Source organism: Humulus lupulus, chromosome 8, assembly GCF_963169125.1.
Source record: "Humulus lupulus chromosome 8, drHumLupu1.1, whole genome shotgun sequence".
NCBI lineage: Eukaryota > Viridiplantae > Streptophyta > Magnoliopsida > Rosales > Cannabaceae > Humulus > Humulus lupulus.
The window spans coordinates 3428962-3444748 of NC_084800.1; the positions used below are offsets into that span (position 1 = coordinate 3428962).

General features: G+C 38.2%; 1 protein-coding gene across 1 annotated transcript; it reads right to left on the reverse strand.

The window, feature by feature from the left end:
• Positions 1-3697: 3697 nt before the first annotated feature.
• LOC133794191 (protein PLANT CADMIUM RESISTANCE 12) lies at positions 3698-7010 on the reverse strand. Its single transcript, XM_062231396.1, has 5 exons — positions 6408-7010; positions 5820-5883; positions 5504-5668; positions 4727-4792; positions 3698-4356 (listed from the first exon to the last, which is right to left on the reverse strand). The coding sequence occupies exons 1-5, from the start codon at positions 6680-6682 to the stop codon at positions 4165-4167; spliced, it is 762 nt and encodes a 253-aa protein (XP_062087380.1). The 5' UTR covers positions 6683-7010; the 3' UTR covers positions 3698-4164.
• Between the last annotated feature and the right edge of the window lie 8777 nt (positions 7011-15787).

The window sequence follows — 15787 nt, forward strand, 5'->3', positions numbered from 1 at the left end:
GCATAGAACCTCCTCCTTTCCAGGAGAAACTTGGTAAGGGGGGTTTGAATGAAGGGACCTGCGACCCGGAAGATACGATAAGAGGTGGAAGCAAAAGATGGGTAAAAGAGAGGGTCTGGGGGAATACTTACCCACTCGCTGGAAGTCTAGCAGTAGCATGGGGTTCTTGTCAATAAGGAACCCGGATGTCATGAACCAGTAATGCCTGACATCCGGAGGGTGCTTCCAGGTGCTGGTAGGAGCAGGGTAGCCACTCCGCGGCTGCAGCCTGTAAAAGCCGTCCAAGCTCTTGTTTTTAACATTGACTTGCGGCACCAACTTGTAAATAACAAGACTTCCGCCGGAGTGGGCACCGCGATCTCCTTCGCGACACAAAACACCTTCCACCCAACAAGCAGCCGGTACGCTTGCGGCAGCAGTTGGAAAGGTGCGATCCCCACGTACGTTAGGAACCGCACGAAGTAGTCATGAAGCGGGAGCGTAGCTCCCGCGCTAATATGTCCGGCGCTCCAAGCCCCGAATCCATCCACGGACGTATGCGCCCGTTCCTCTAGCCTAGCCATGCGATTGTGGAAGAGGCCCGGAGTCGATTCGATGCCCAGCTTCGTCTCCAGGAGCGGCATCATCCGGTAGTTCCGGAACGAGTTGGCCGTTACGTCCATTTCCCACCTGTTGCCTGTGGGCGTCTTGGATCCGGGAGCGACTACAGGGGCCCTATTGACCTCTTCTTCTGAATGGAGTGTAACGCCCGTGGCCATGGTTGACGATCTGGGAACAGAGAAAGAAAAAACCAAGCAGTCAGTACCTAAACCCAAAAAAGTCGGTCGAGGTACAGGGAGTCTCCTAAGGACTGCTTGGAGTCCCGTCGGACCAGGCCCGGGACCCCGAAAAGCCCCGGGACCCTGATCGGGAGAGAAAGCTACTAAGGTCCACCCCTTGTCCGGGAGGCATCCGAGCACGGTGCCACCCAAACCAGGCAGCCTCCCTAACAAATTCTAAAGCACAGGGCCTAGGTGCATGCATCTAGAGAGCATAAGTTCACAAAGTTGGTAACGGAACTAGAAAAGACTTACTGTGTGGTGTCGACCGTTGAGGATGGTGGCTGTACGACCGTAAGGATGGCAGAACTTCGTTCTTGAAGTGGCACAGCCGATGCAGTAGTTCGTCAACGTGACAAACCCGAGAAACGCCGTCAGGTTGAGGAACGAAGGTTGAGGCTCTGGGGAACAGGCGGTGGCGCAGAACTAGCAAGCGGCGGAGTAGTTCGTCGGCGAGGTCGGACATGCAAAGTTCTAACAAGCGTTTGGGTTTTTTTCTTAAGCTGGTTCGAAAATGGAAAAGTGCCAAATGTTGTTCTCTCGGAGTCTTTATATCAGCCCCCAAATTCGGGCCCACGATCCAACGGTCAGGTGCCTCTCCATCCGGCGATCAAGAATTGCGCAGGGGGCATTTATGAGTCCTTTTGGTATGGATCCTCGACGTCTCAAATCCGACGGCCCAGGAGTGGCGAATGCCAAAGGACGCCCCATCCTACGGTCCACCTCGTTCCAGGGACATTAATGATGACTCCCCCCCCCCCCCCGTGCGGATGTGACGCCTCGTGACGTGCGCTGACCCCTAGTCTAGGCCTAGCGATCTCTGGGAGGCCTAGGCAACTCTTCGAGGCCCTTGCAACAACCACATGGCGACAAGTGTGTCGTTTTTCTTAAAGCGGGCCAAGGGTAAACGTCCCCGGATCACGATGAACGATCCGGGCTGAGCAACCTGCCACTGCCACGACCTTTCGGCCAAGCCTCCTAGCTTGGGCAGGAACTGGGGAGACAACTTGGCGAGCGCCGCGAGGGTGATGCAACCCTCCTCCCGGCAAGCCCGGGTGAAGGCTTGGGGGGTAAGTGTTATCCTCATTTCCTGGAAGGGCTTTGGGCCTTCGCCCTGGCCCACGGTCAGAGGTCCTACTCGGCATATGGGCCTAGCCCAAGGTCCCTTGGTCTGAATATCGCCCAAGGGAATTGGTACGGACCGGGGACTCTAGACTGGGCCCATCTGGAGGGGTCCGGGACGTACCTCCGGGTTCGTCGTCACCTTGAACGGTCCCGGTGATGTCCAGAGCGCCTGGACCGTCGCGGCCTATGCGTCCCTATCCCGGAGCATGGCATGGTCCGGGCCCGAGGTAAACAGAGCGGGCCGATGGTAAACGGACCTGGATCACCTCCTCCCCAGTTGAAGGGCCAGGCGTCCAGAATCCTTAAACCGCCTCATTTCGCGTGGGCATTGTCCCCCACTTTTCGCCTGCAGAAAAGGTCGCCTCGGGATTGCCCACTAGTGTGTCAGGACTGCGCAGCCAAGTACCCTGACCGGTCTTGTCTCCTGAATCAGCCTCGTGACTCGAAGTGGCCAGAGCCAAAGCGCCATTTTGTCGGGCGAAGGCTTGTGTCACAGATCAAGTAATTGGGCCTTAGCTGGTTTGAATTTTGTGTATTGTATACCTTTTTATATTGGGCCTCCACTAGAAAGGCCCCTGGTGCACATTCCTCTGATGGGCCCAGGTCGGATCCGGCCCAGACCCGGTGTCCCCCTCAGCTTATAAATATAAGCTGTAGAACAACGTAAAAGGGGCGAGGGAGAAGGCATAAACTTTGTTCAGATATAATTAGAAAACTCCATTGTAAAAGCTTCTTCTAGCTCTAATATATGGACTCGTGGACTAAGGCTAGTTAACGCCCCAACCACGAAAAAACTCGTGTCGATCTTCTATTTTCATTATTATTACTAGTAAATATCATTCATTACTATAGTTGCCGAAAATCTCGGTTAACAAAACCCATAAAAGTGAAATTAAAACAAAAAAGCCATAGATTAACTTTTCTTGAAAAAAAACCGTATTTTTGCACAATCTATTAAAATTCCCATATAATATGTAATTTTCACTTTTTTTAATTTCCAGCCCCTTAAAATAGATGCAAGGTTGCACTAGAGTAATTTTCTATACTTTATCGTATTTTGCTTAAATACTTATTTACATTCCTCTCATACCAAAATACCAATATGTTTTGTTTATACACATATTTACACCAATTTGATTTTAATAATACTATTTTGAACAAAATTTTGATTGAAATTAATCTTAATAAGACAAATATTATACTTTTATTTACTTTAAATTACTTTTTTTTAAATATAACAATATAGAAAGAATTAAATAAAATAAAATATTAACAAATATTAATTCACTTTTTGAAATAAAATTTTATTTTTAGGTGTGATAAATAAACTTGGTTAACAATCTAATTTCTTAAAATATTTATAAATCTATTTTATTTTTTTACTTAAAATGATTTATTTGTTTTAATTCTTCTAGAATGTAAAATAATATTTTATGTTTTACCTATTTAATTTTTTTCCAGATTTCTATAAAATAAAAATATCAAGAAATTTAAGCAAAAAAAAAAAATGATGAAATAGTAACATCGTCAGTTTTCCGCTTTTAGAAGTTAATGTTGTCGTATACCAATGATTGTCGTTTTTCTTTGTGAATCACTTATCTGATGTCGTGTTCATAAAGATGCTGTGATTTGTAAGACATATCATCATCTCGTGATTTTTACGATCAAGTTATTCAAACAATGGCGCTTGAAACATTTTTTTTTTTTTTTACAAATTTGATGTCTTTACAAAAAATATATTTAAAATGGTGTCGTTGGTCGGGAAATATGTCGTTTCAAGAAACAAAATCGTTTTCCCAAAAAATAAAACTAGAGCAAGGAAAAACATGCTAGCAATACACGTTCCCTCGCCAATGGCTAACTCTGTACATTTCAGCATCAAGAGCAATGACCACATGTTCTACCCGTACATACATATAGAGCCGGGGCTCGCTTAGAAGACCCCACGGCTAGGCGAGGTAGAAGTATACAGTCTACTATTTGCACATTTTTCTAATCAACTTTTCTTCTATTCACCTATCTGAAGAAAGATATCCGAGGTCAAGTAGCGAAGACACAACCTGACTATAGCCAAATCCCTGGCTTTAACAAGCTTTCTCCCATTAAAGGGCAAGAATCACTCCCACGTGGGAAAAATCAATAACCAATATCAAACATGATTCCCAGCAGTAGCTGTGCATTGATACTGGGAAGAGTGACCCAGTTCTTAGAATTGCCCACTTCAAGAGTGACCATTAGTATCTGTAGTTATTTGCACAGTACAGGTCTCCGGGAACACGGGTGAAATAAGAGGAGGGGGTTGCAGCTCAAAGAATGGTTTTCTTCCTTCAGCAAGGCTCCCTACGCATATTGTATCGCCACGACCGTGCCAAATGCCATCTTGGACATTGTTCATCTCCAACGTTCTGGATTCCTGTTCAATATTTGATTTGATTATTTGTAAGTTTCCTGGGACAAGATTTCTAATGCTGATGACAATGGAAAAATATAAAGTAAAATGGATAACCCAGGTCCTTCGAGGGACCTGGAAACCTCCCAAGAGCCCAGTGCTCAATACACTACTACTCATTTCATGCCCTCTTTCCTTTCCACTCAACCCTACATAGGCCAGATGTCCCAATTGACCGTGCAAAAAAGTTATCCCATAAGCTGCCATTTCTCCTAGCCTATGTGACCTGATTAACTGAGTCCTAAAAAATCTACTTCTACCATTTGAGAACTTTTTCTTCTCTAAAGTTTCAGTCAGTCATGCATGCAAGGGTAGTAGGTTTTGTGAGACTGACCTGACATAACGTGCAGCACGGGCAGACAAGATGGTAGATACAATCGTCCAGATTACTATCGCTACCCTGCAAAAACAAATATCTCAAATTTTAAATACTAAAATTCAAGTAAACCTGAAAGAGAGCAAGGGAATGGAGGAAGATATTTCATATGAAAGGCTTAAACTTGTAAATCAAAGAACAAAATAAAATTTTAAATCATTTCATATGAAACATAGTGAGTTTCACTTGATTCAATTCTAATATACTGGTCTCTAAAAACTCTCATTATACTTAATGAACTGAAGGTATTTCCCAAATTCTCCTCAACTCCAACAATATAATACCTTATCCTCTTAACAGTACTCCCAAAACCCTCCAATTCCATAGCTTATCTTTCTCCGTAGAGCATAATCGGGCATTTTTTAAACCTCATGATACAGTTCTTGTTGCAGGATAAACATTTAGATTTAAAGTAGCTCTGAAAATTGAGGTGAAAACAGAAACTATATTGTGTTGACAAGGAAATATATATACATCTTGCATCTTAAGGGAAACCCCTAATCCAGCCAATCCTCCCAAAACCCTCCAAAACCTCTCGAGAACAGTCGTTGCAGATTAAATATATAAAATGCAGTAATTTTCCAGAGAATTCAGGGGGGTAAACTCTATGACATTGCTAAACCCCTTGACGCATTACATTAATGGAGCATCTACAAACCTTGAAAATTAGTCAAAGAACTAAAATAACTCCTAAAAAGATAAAATCACATGAAAACAGAGAGAAAGAAAGCTTACCCTGATGTTGAATTTCCTTTTTATCTGGGAACGAAAGAACCCCAGGTATACTCCTACTGAAATCGTGAAAGCAATCGACAAATATAAGAAACAACTCCGCTTGGTGACAATGAGGGCGACACAGTTTAGAAAAGCACCAAGGACAAGACTGAAATAAATAGTTCCCTGCATAATTATATGGAAAAAATTAGAATTTCCATAGGCAGCTATAGCAAATTCAATTCCACCAGAAACCAGAGTCAACAAACATTGAAAGGACAGAGCTGAATCAATTGGATAAAGTACTTACTAAATTATAAATTTTGGGCTAAATTACCTGTAAAAAGCAAGAACTAAAACCAGCTCGCCTCATGTTTTTGCCAAATCTGTAGCAAGGACAGCTGAAACGACAAATAAGCAGTTACATATTAGTAATTGGTTTAACAATTAACCAAAATAACCAGTGTTCCTCAATTATTAATTATAAAAGCACGTAATTATGAACTTGAAAGAAAAAAAAAGAATCTATTTTTTTAATGCTTTACGCCCACTAAAATTGACCATTTAAAATAGGCTAATAAGACCAAATCAAAACATAAAATGTATTTCTTTCACCATAAACCCAAAATAAATAAATATACATTTAAAAAACATAGAGAAAGTACTTTTTCAGGGAAATATTTTTAGAGCAAATCAAAAGAGAAAAATAAGTTGTTTATAACTAAACCATTGAAACGACTTCACAGTTTTTTAAACCCAGATTTATATACTTTGTATTTTATTTTTTAAAAAGAAAAAGAAAAAGAAAAAGAAAAAGCTTTGGGAATATACTCAACCCTTTCAGAAAACATTTTTAGGGCAAACCGAAAAGGAGAGGGGAAAACGAAGACGCATTAATTTTTTTTTCTTTTTTGCAAGGACTCACCAAGCAGATTCGATAGCGATACGGCGGTCTTCAAAGCAATCGAGAAGTTCACCTTCCCACATCCGAAAAACGCCTCCGAGTTCCCCACCATCTCCGTCTCCATCTCCATCTTGATCAAGGTTCTCAAGCTTCCTCCATTTTCCCTGTGTCTGCAAGGCCACCGTTGAGCAGAGCAGGTCGAAATCCAGAACAGCCATCCCCCCCTCCAGTAACTTTTCTTTCTCTACGCCTTCCACCTCACCCTCTTCCTCCACCTGCTTCTCCAAATCCGCCATTACCAAACCAAGTAAAAGCTAGGGTTTTCCCTCTTCTGTTCCCGTCTCTCTCTCTCTCCCTCTCTTCGCGTCCTCTGGTTTGATTTGATATCAACTTTGTTAAGCCAACCCAACCCTCCCTCCTCTTTAAGGATTCCAACTATACATACGTACACAAATATAATAAATATATAAATAAATAAACTTTATTGTTCAAACAAATCAAAAGTCCTTTTTTTTTTTTAAAAAAAAAGATAATAATAAGAGGATAGTGACGAGATTTTGTGTCTGGCGAGGAAGAAGAGTTTTTTTTTTTTTTTTTTATAAGAAAGTGGATGAAGAATTTGGTGTGTTTGGGTTGGCAACTCGGCGCGTAATAATGGTGACTGACTGTTTGGGCCCATTATCTTCCTTTTTATAATCGTAGATCATTAACGGCGTACAATTTGCCACGTGTAAACAATGACACAAAAGATTCTACCACCGGCCATTTTTTTCAAATTAAATTTTCACAGTTGATATTATTTTGGTAATCCACCAACAAAAATAGCCTAATAAATAATAAAGTTATAACTTTCTCTACTTTCCCAATTTAGTTGTTGAGAAAATTTAGTACTAAAAAACAACATGATTTTTTTTTTCCTTTCTAAATTAGTCAATTATGTGTCAATTCCGGCAAAATTAATCAACCATCCTCTCTTAGGAATAATAATTGAGCACTTCTCTTTTAAAAATTAATAAATAATTGAGTATTTATAGTAATCACTACCCAATTACATTCTCAGTTTTGAACACAATCTATCATTAATGATAAATATTAATTAACAATTAACATTATACAAAAGAGTACCCAAATTTTTGACTTATTTTCACTTGTCCTTTCCAACTAATAAAAATAAGAGGGAAACTATCCTTTTGTCGGTTTTGATTTTACTATATATATATATATATATATACACGATCGACTCATGTGTTATGTTAAATGTCAATCCAAATTATCTGTTTTACAAAATATATTAAAATAGTACTTTATATCTAACTTCGGTTAAAATATTTTCAAATATAATATTTTTTTTCTCAGCTCTTCGACCACATTCTCTGTTACTGTGAACTCATTTCATTTCTAACGACCTAAGAATTGATTTTATAATTGAAAATATTTTAACAAAAATTTTAGTCTATAATACTATTTTGATATATTTTATAAACACACAACGTTCGAATTGTCATTTAACAAAACACACGAGTAAATCGCGTATTAAAAAAAAATATAAGGGACAAAATAGGATTTTCCCTAATTAAAATGATATTTGAATTTTCTACTTTTTATTAGTTAAGGATGTGGAGACAAAATTTCATTCCACCGAAAAGAGGTGGATGAAATAATTGGGTAATTTAATAATAAATAAAATGGGTTATTAAAATGGGTGAGGAATTATTTATTAAAAGGGTTAGAATCAATGTTTGGTTTTAATAAAAATTATAAACAATGAATAGATTGGATTGGATGAAAAGTTATGCTAATAGGGATGGATGAGATTGAGAATTGGCAATGGACAGCGTGCCGTGAGGTGCCACCACCACCACCCAAACCATCCGTGAAGACAACCCACTTTTAGTTGTACATTGCAATTTGCTTCAAACCCTCGTTTTGTTTATTCTCTATGACTTGATATATTATTCTTTATTTCTTTATCAAAAATATTTGATGAGCACTTCTTATGTTATTTGACCCAAGTGGTCTATCAGAGAAAAATAATAATAATATTTATTAATTAAAAACAAATTTTGTAAGTGGGGACATCATAGGGTGGCTGGCTGGTTGAGTGGACTTTATTTATTTGTTTGGATAAGATTGTTTTGTGTTTTGATTCATTGAAAGAGGAGGAGAGGAAGGTCTTATCTAGAAGACTAATGGCTCTTTTCTCAGCCAGCCCACGTGCATAAAGTTGATATTTTATTATTAGTTTTATTTAGCACTAAATTATTAGAAGTAATCACGGATTTAGTTTATTGGTTTAACTAAATTACTGTTCCTCCATGATAATCAAAGTTGACTTTGAGTTTTTCACTTTATTTAGGTTTGATATTCCTATCCCAAAATATGTGTTGTGATTAAGAATGTAAATGCTATTGGAATTTTCGTCCACAGTATATAGAGTAGGAAAAGGGACTACCTTATTCTTCGCAAATATTTAACGTTGCTGGGAGCGGAAATGTTGGAAAATCAATATAAGGCTCATGCAAGCAACCATGTATATTACAGTGATTAATAAGTTCAAAGAATAAGAACATGATTTAGAAAACTCTCACCCCCAAATTTTCCTCATTTATATTGATTTTCTAATCTTATATTTGTATTATTTAATTAAAAGATAATTATATAATTTCTAGATATTTATTTAAATTAAATAAAAAAATTCAAAATACCTAAGTGTTGACTAATGATTTAACCAACGACACGGAATCACTAAAACAATAAGAATTTATAAGCTCAATGCAAAAACTAAATGACACAAATGTTTTATAGTTGTTCGGTCCTAGAGATTGGTAATAACATGTTATATTATTTTATAATATAATGTAGAATTATATTATATTATAATATAATATAATGTTTTAGATTAAATAAATGTGACAAAGTGTGTCACATATTGTAACATATAATTGAAAGTTACAATATTTAAACATATGAGATATATCCAAATAATGTAACATATTTGGTGTTACAAATTTGTAACTTCCAAATATTACCATTTATTGTGTAAGATTGTTGTTACACAATATTGAGATGAATTTCATAAAGCCATATGAGATACGGCTGTTAGAGATATGATTTGAGCCCCAATAATGTGTTTTGGGAATTACAAAATCATTTGGGAGGGTTTGGAACCGTTTGGAAAAATAGCACAATTTTTTGTGCTGAAATTGGTCAGTGGCCGCGGCCACCAACATTCAGTGGCCGCGGCCTTTGGGTCAGAGACCAGTGGCCACGGCCACAGGCCAAAAACTAAGCAAATATTCAGTTTTTTCAATATTTGTTGAACGACTCAAAAAACCCAAATAACTCTCAAATCTCTTTTTTAATTCCATATTAATCCAATTAAACATTGGTAACAACCATGGGGGTTGGTGGAATTTGAATTTAAAGGGTGTCTCTAAACTCTATAAATAGGAGCCTATAGCTCACTTGTAAGACACAACATTTTCTATCCACTAGAGCAATTGGCTAGAAACACCTTGAGGCTTGATAATTCCATAAAGCTTTTCCAATATCTGAGAGAGATCCCTTAGTGCTTGAGTTAGGGGGAAATAAGCTTTTGGACAAAGGTTTTAAATCTTGTTCAAGTTGGTAATCCACAATCCTCTTCACTTAGGTTGTGTAAGTGAGAGTTTATTTGTGTTCCTGTTCTTCCTTTCATTCTATTGTTTTTCTTTTTATTTTCTTGTTCTATTTACTTGTATATTTTGTTTAAGAGTTGTAATCTTTTCATTTGGTCTAAACACTTTATTTTACTTGTAATTTTTTGCTTAGAGTTGTATTCTCACTATTCTCTTCTTCATCATCATCTTCTTCCTTTCTTTAGTTTATTTGTATTTTCAGTTATAGAGTTGTAACCTTATTTAATCAATCTATATTTACTTGTAATATTATTGCATAGAGTTGTAATATTATAATCATTTCCATTGAGGCAAAACAATATTTTCCTAACATAACCTACGTCCACTTATTGATTTTATTGATGTAAACCTTGAAATATGCAATCAGCAAACTAGGGTTTACTAAGTTTCACAAGCTCCAAAGTGAAATACAAAAATCGTGTATAAAAACACTCGTTCTCTCTGAATACAAAATTCATTCCCCTTAAATGAATCTCATGAGTCTTATTTATAGGCTTAAGGATGTACATATGGCTCAATGGGCCGTGTTTAAACTTTGTTACAAGCATCTTTGAATAATAACAGAAATCACCAAAGTTACACATAAAGAGGGTCAAATATCTTACTTATAACTGTATTTGAACTATGGCTTCATTACTACGATCAGACTTGGTCGCATATATCAGCATATCTTTTGTCGTACTATTCAGCATCTTTCTTAAATCCATCGAGCAGCTTGGTATCCTGGTCGTTGATCGACCAGACTCTCATCACTAAATAATCTCGTGTTATCCACGTGCACCCCGATCATGCCACGTCAGCAAGCAAATATTTTTTGGTTAAACACTAAGAATATTATTGTTGACCGGATTTTTCGTCAACTACCAAATTAATAAAAGTTTAAAGAAGAAGAAGATCAAACTCGCAGTTTTTACATGGTTCAGGTTATTAATTATCTCTAGTCTATGAGTCACTTGTATTGAAGATGAAGAACTTGCAATGTTAGTGTTATCTTAGAATTCAGGCAACGACTTTGCTCACTCTAAAAGTTGGGATCCTTTTACAAGTAATGTCCTAGTCCAGTGAGGTGATTCATCACATTAATTGAAGCTAATTATGATAATTGTCTTCATTGTGGGATTAGTTACAACATAATGAAGATTTCCTACATTAAATAAGTTGGTAGGTCTCATTAGATATGTGGCAGGCCCAATATGAAGGTTTCAAGCTTACTGCTTTATTGGAAAAGAGTCTCACGGTATTATGAGGATGGTTGTTGCACGTATTTCCATATCAGGCGACGTTGTGGGACATCTTTTTTGCCACTTGTACAGAATCGACAGCATGATCCCTGCAACCACTAGTTGTCAGAGAGGTGTCTGTGGTCCCGAGTATTTCCCTAGTTGACACTTAACAATTGTTCTCCGATTTCAAAGAAAGGGTTCTTGGTGTTTTTGCAAGTTGCCCATGGCTCGAGGAGCTTTAGAAGGATCGCCTTCCAACTAGGCTCTCGAGAGGTGGCGCTCATAGTCTAACATTTCCTCTGGGAGTGATAAGAACAACACTTCACGAATCAGGCTCCACCCTTCGAAAAAGGTTGAACGACAAGATAATTCTTGCCATGATGTCGTATGATGAACGACATGATGATTCATGCCACGTTGTCGTATGCTAAAAATACGAACAACGATTATAGAATATACTATCATTAAAAGTTTTTAAATTATAAATTTAAATAATTTTCTAATATTTAATTCATAATTAAATATCATCTAATTTTAAATATTAATTCATTTATTTAAAAAATAATGGGTAAAAACTATTTTCAAGACAATTAAAATCTAGAAGAAATCCTTACATGTAATGTTTTTTTTTTGTTAATTAAGAGACAAGATTGGACGGACATGTAATAACAAGTTTCAATATTTAATAATTAAATAAATTTTTTCTCACAAAAATTAAATAAATTTTTTAATTTATTAATTTCGAAATTACTCAACTATAAATTTAGAATTGATCACTTGTTTATTACTGCCTAAACCCTAAGAGAACTTAAGTTTTGTAAGTTCTTCATCTTCAAAACAACTGACGTATGGACTAGTGTTAATTAATAGCCTAAACCACATAAAATCTGGTGTTTGATTTCTATTTTCTTTAAGCTTTTTACTTTAATTCGTTGTTGACGAAAAAACAAGTCAACACAAACAAATCATGACAAATAAAATAAAATTTTCAGCAAACATAAACATGAGTTCATGGCTCTACTTAGAGTTTGGAATCATCAGCATATGACCACGGTGACATGATTTATACTTTTTCTTTTACCATGTATTTTGTCTCACTACCTGATTGGATCATGTATTTTGACAAATTCCTTTTAGACTCTGTGTTTTGTAAAATTGTTCAAATAGACTCATAAACTCAATTTTAATGAAGAAAAAAATTTGAGTATAACAACACAGCTGTTAGGCAAAATGATTTTGTTTTAGTTTTGAATTGTTAGTTTGTTGAAATATTTGTGACTTTAATTAAAAAAAAAAATTGACCAAAATCTAGTTTAGAGTTCTATTTGAACAATTTTACAAATTATCAGGGTAAACAAAGTAATTTGTCAAAACATATGATTTAAATAGGTAATAAGACAAAACACAAGGTCCAAAAATGTATAAAAATTCTGTGTTGGTACAAGTGTAGTAAATGTGTGATAACGAGGGGCGTACCTTAGAAGGTACTTTAGTTGTTATCTCACTAGGAGATGAAGTGGAGTTTCTGTAGGGAGTTTCTTCGAGTGGATAAAATTCTTTGAAAGAGAGTTAGTTATAATCTCAAGCATAGACTTGTGTATTGATTGAGTAGAGTCTGATGTTTTGTGTAGTTGTAGAAGGATAGGGCTCCCTTTTATAAGTGGAGAAGAAAGCCCCAAAGTTGGCATATCGTTGAGGAATCCCTAGGTGACGTTAGCACCGTGCAATTTGGCTACTAGGCCAGCTCATAGATGTAACGTCCCTGATGCGTGTCATATGCCGTATCAAATTTAAATATATTTTTTTTCACTTACACCAACTACTTCAGTATAGCGGTAAATAAGGGTCAAACTGTAATACCCCAAATTTCCTAATAAGGTTTAGGACCTTGATTAGGAGGCCGGGAGGGCCATAATTGATTTATTATGCTATTTAATGATAATATGCATGTTTAGGTGCATTAAATATGCATGTGAACCCATTTGTGATTAATTGGGTGACTTTCATATTTTGGCCATTTCGCGCATTTTTGGCATATATGTGAAATGGGCGTGGTGCTTTGTTATTATTTGGTTATGCCAGGGCTACCCAGCACAAGACGATCCTAGGAGGTAAGCTAGTGGAAAAGTCACAACGGGATTTAAGCTTGACTCGGAGTAAGTCAAGGGGTATTTAGAGCATTACCGGGTTATTGGGTAATGAGAATTAATATTTGGTGATAAATTGGGAGTTAGTAAGATCAGGGGGAAATTCTGGAAGTTTTGACTATAATGTCCCCAGGGGTGTTTTCGGGACCCCAAGCATTAGGTTTTATTAGAAGCTACTTAAGCTTGAAGTAACATTTTAAGAAAAATAAAAAGAACGTTCTGTACGTTCTCTCTCCCTAAAAGTTCCCTTTTCGTCTCCCGATCGCATTTTTGAAGATAACTTGAGTTCTAGGATTCAGAATCAAGCAAGGATCGAGACATAGCAGTCCTAAGGAGAATTAGAAGCTTATTAACCAGAGGATTTAGTTGGAAACAACTCAGTTGGAGGTAATAAATGGAAAAAACGAAGAAAAGTGGCTGGTGCGAGGTTGGGCCGCGGCCCTGTTCTTGGGCGCTGCGGCCCTAGCTTGAAGAAGATGGAGGAGGCTCTGCCAGGGGGGGGGGGGGGGGGCGGCATGGCCATGTAGGGCCGCGGCCCTTAAGGGAAAAATTGCCCAAAAATGTGTTTTTGTGATGGAAACTTAGCTTTAAGGGCCTGGGATCGATCCTACTACCTAGTTGAGTGGGATTCGATGTCTCGGAGGCTTGGGTTGGGTTTGGAAGTATTTATTTACTCATTTTGATGAGGTTTTATATTATGGTTGTGACTAGGTTATCACTAGAGGCTTGGAATCGGGATCGTTCTTGTGGCTCGTTTGTTGGTAACCTGTGCTTGGACCCAAGGTAAGAAAACTGCACCCCATATGTGACATGCGTGGCTATGATTGATGCATGTTGGATGTTTAAATGTAAACATTGATATCATAATGAATGCTTGGAAATCTTGCCCATTTGCATATGATTATTACTGAGGCATGCTGGATGATTAAGTGTGATGCATGTGATGCACGAGAAACATGTGATTAGGGCATGCCATGAATGATGAATATGAGATTGGTCAGGGCTTGAGTCTCTGAGTTTGTGCATGATCATAATTATGCTAGCAACTGTTTAGTAAGCATGTTGAATGCCCTGTTCTTGGATAATTGGCATATGATACACATTGATAGCATTGCTTACTTGTGCATGGCACTGACTAATTAGTCAGATCTGGCAAAGGTGCTAGTATCAACTGTGAAGCCATGACTCACTAGTCAGGTTCGGCAGTGGTGTTGGGCACTGGTCACGCACTAACTAATTAGTCAGATCTGGCAAAGGTGCCGGTATCAACTGTGAAGCTGTGACTCACTAGTCAGATTCGGTAGTGGTACTGGGCACTGGTCACACAGGGCTGACCACTAGTCAGATCTGGCAAAGGTGCCGGTATCAACTGTGAAGCCGTGACTCACTAGTCAGGTTCGGAAGTGGTGCTGGGCACTGATCACACTGTGCTAACTCACTAGTCATGACAACCCTAGTGTGTAGTGCAAGCTATGTCGATTGGACCTAATCGACCATCTGCATTGAATGACTCAAAGTGCATTAATGCAGGACCGACCTCAAGTTCGATGAATATAAACAAGCATTTATCTAGCCAAGGGCTAGCCATGTAGAGCCATTGTGGGAAATGGGCACTGGGCCCCTAGTGGCTTAGTTGTCAGTCACTCAGTATGGTTTACTAGAACCTCAAGTGATATTCACTCGTCTGATCAGGGCTATGAGCTCTGTATGATCATTTTGATCATCATATGCATGGCTTGGGCACTGAGGCCCCTAGTGACTTGCTTGTTGGTCACTCAGCATGGTTTATCGGAACCTCTAGTGTTACGACACTCATCTGATTAGGATTGACTTGATAGTCCTCCAATCAGAAGGCCATGATTTCTTATCCTGAATACTCCAGCATTTGTTTGAATTCATTTGCATGCTGAATAGAGCTATGATTGCTAGGCATGCCAGATATGATTTGATATCACGATATGACTGCTTATGAGCATATGAGTTTTCTTGCTGGGCTTCGGCTCACGGGTGCTTTGTGGTGCAGGTAAAGGCAAGAGGAAGTTAGACCATCCTTGAGTTTGAGAGCTTAGGTGATGACGTGTACATATGCAGCTGCTCGACCAATACTTGGGCGAGGTTTGAAAGTGGAACTAGGGCTGAACCCTGTTTTGCCGCTTAGAACGGCCTGTTGTAGACACTTTCTTGTAATAAACTCTGAAATTATATTTTTGGGATCCCAATGTATACAGTAAACGTTCTAGTGAAACGTTATATCTTAACCAAAGTTTTTAACCCCTAAACCGCTAATCATGCTTAGTTACACGTTTATGGCCAAATGACTCGATTAGCGAGTTTAGCACTGTTTACTATGTGCA

Bases quoted from the DNA above. Each gene is read 5' to 3' on its own strand.
- LOC133794191 (XM_062231396.1), bottom strand. From the start codon at position 6,682: ATGGCGGATTTGGAGAAGCAGGTGGAGGAAGAGGGTGAGGTGGAAGGC. The intron at 5,884-6,407 runs GTGAGTCCTTGC...TTGTCGTTTCAG, and splicing joins ATCGCTATCGAATCTGCTTG to CTGTCCTTGCTACAGATTTG. The intron at 4,357-4,726 runs GTCAGTCTCACA...AATATTGAACAG, and splicing joins CGTGCTGCACGTTATGTCAG to GAATCCAGAACGTTGGAGAT.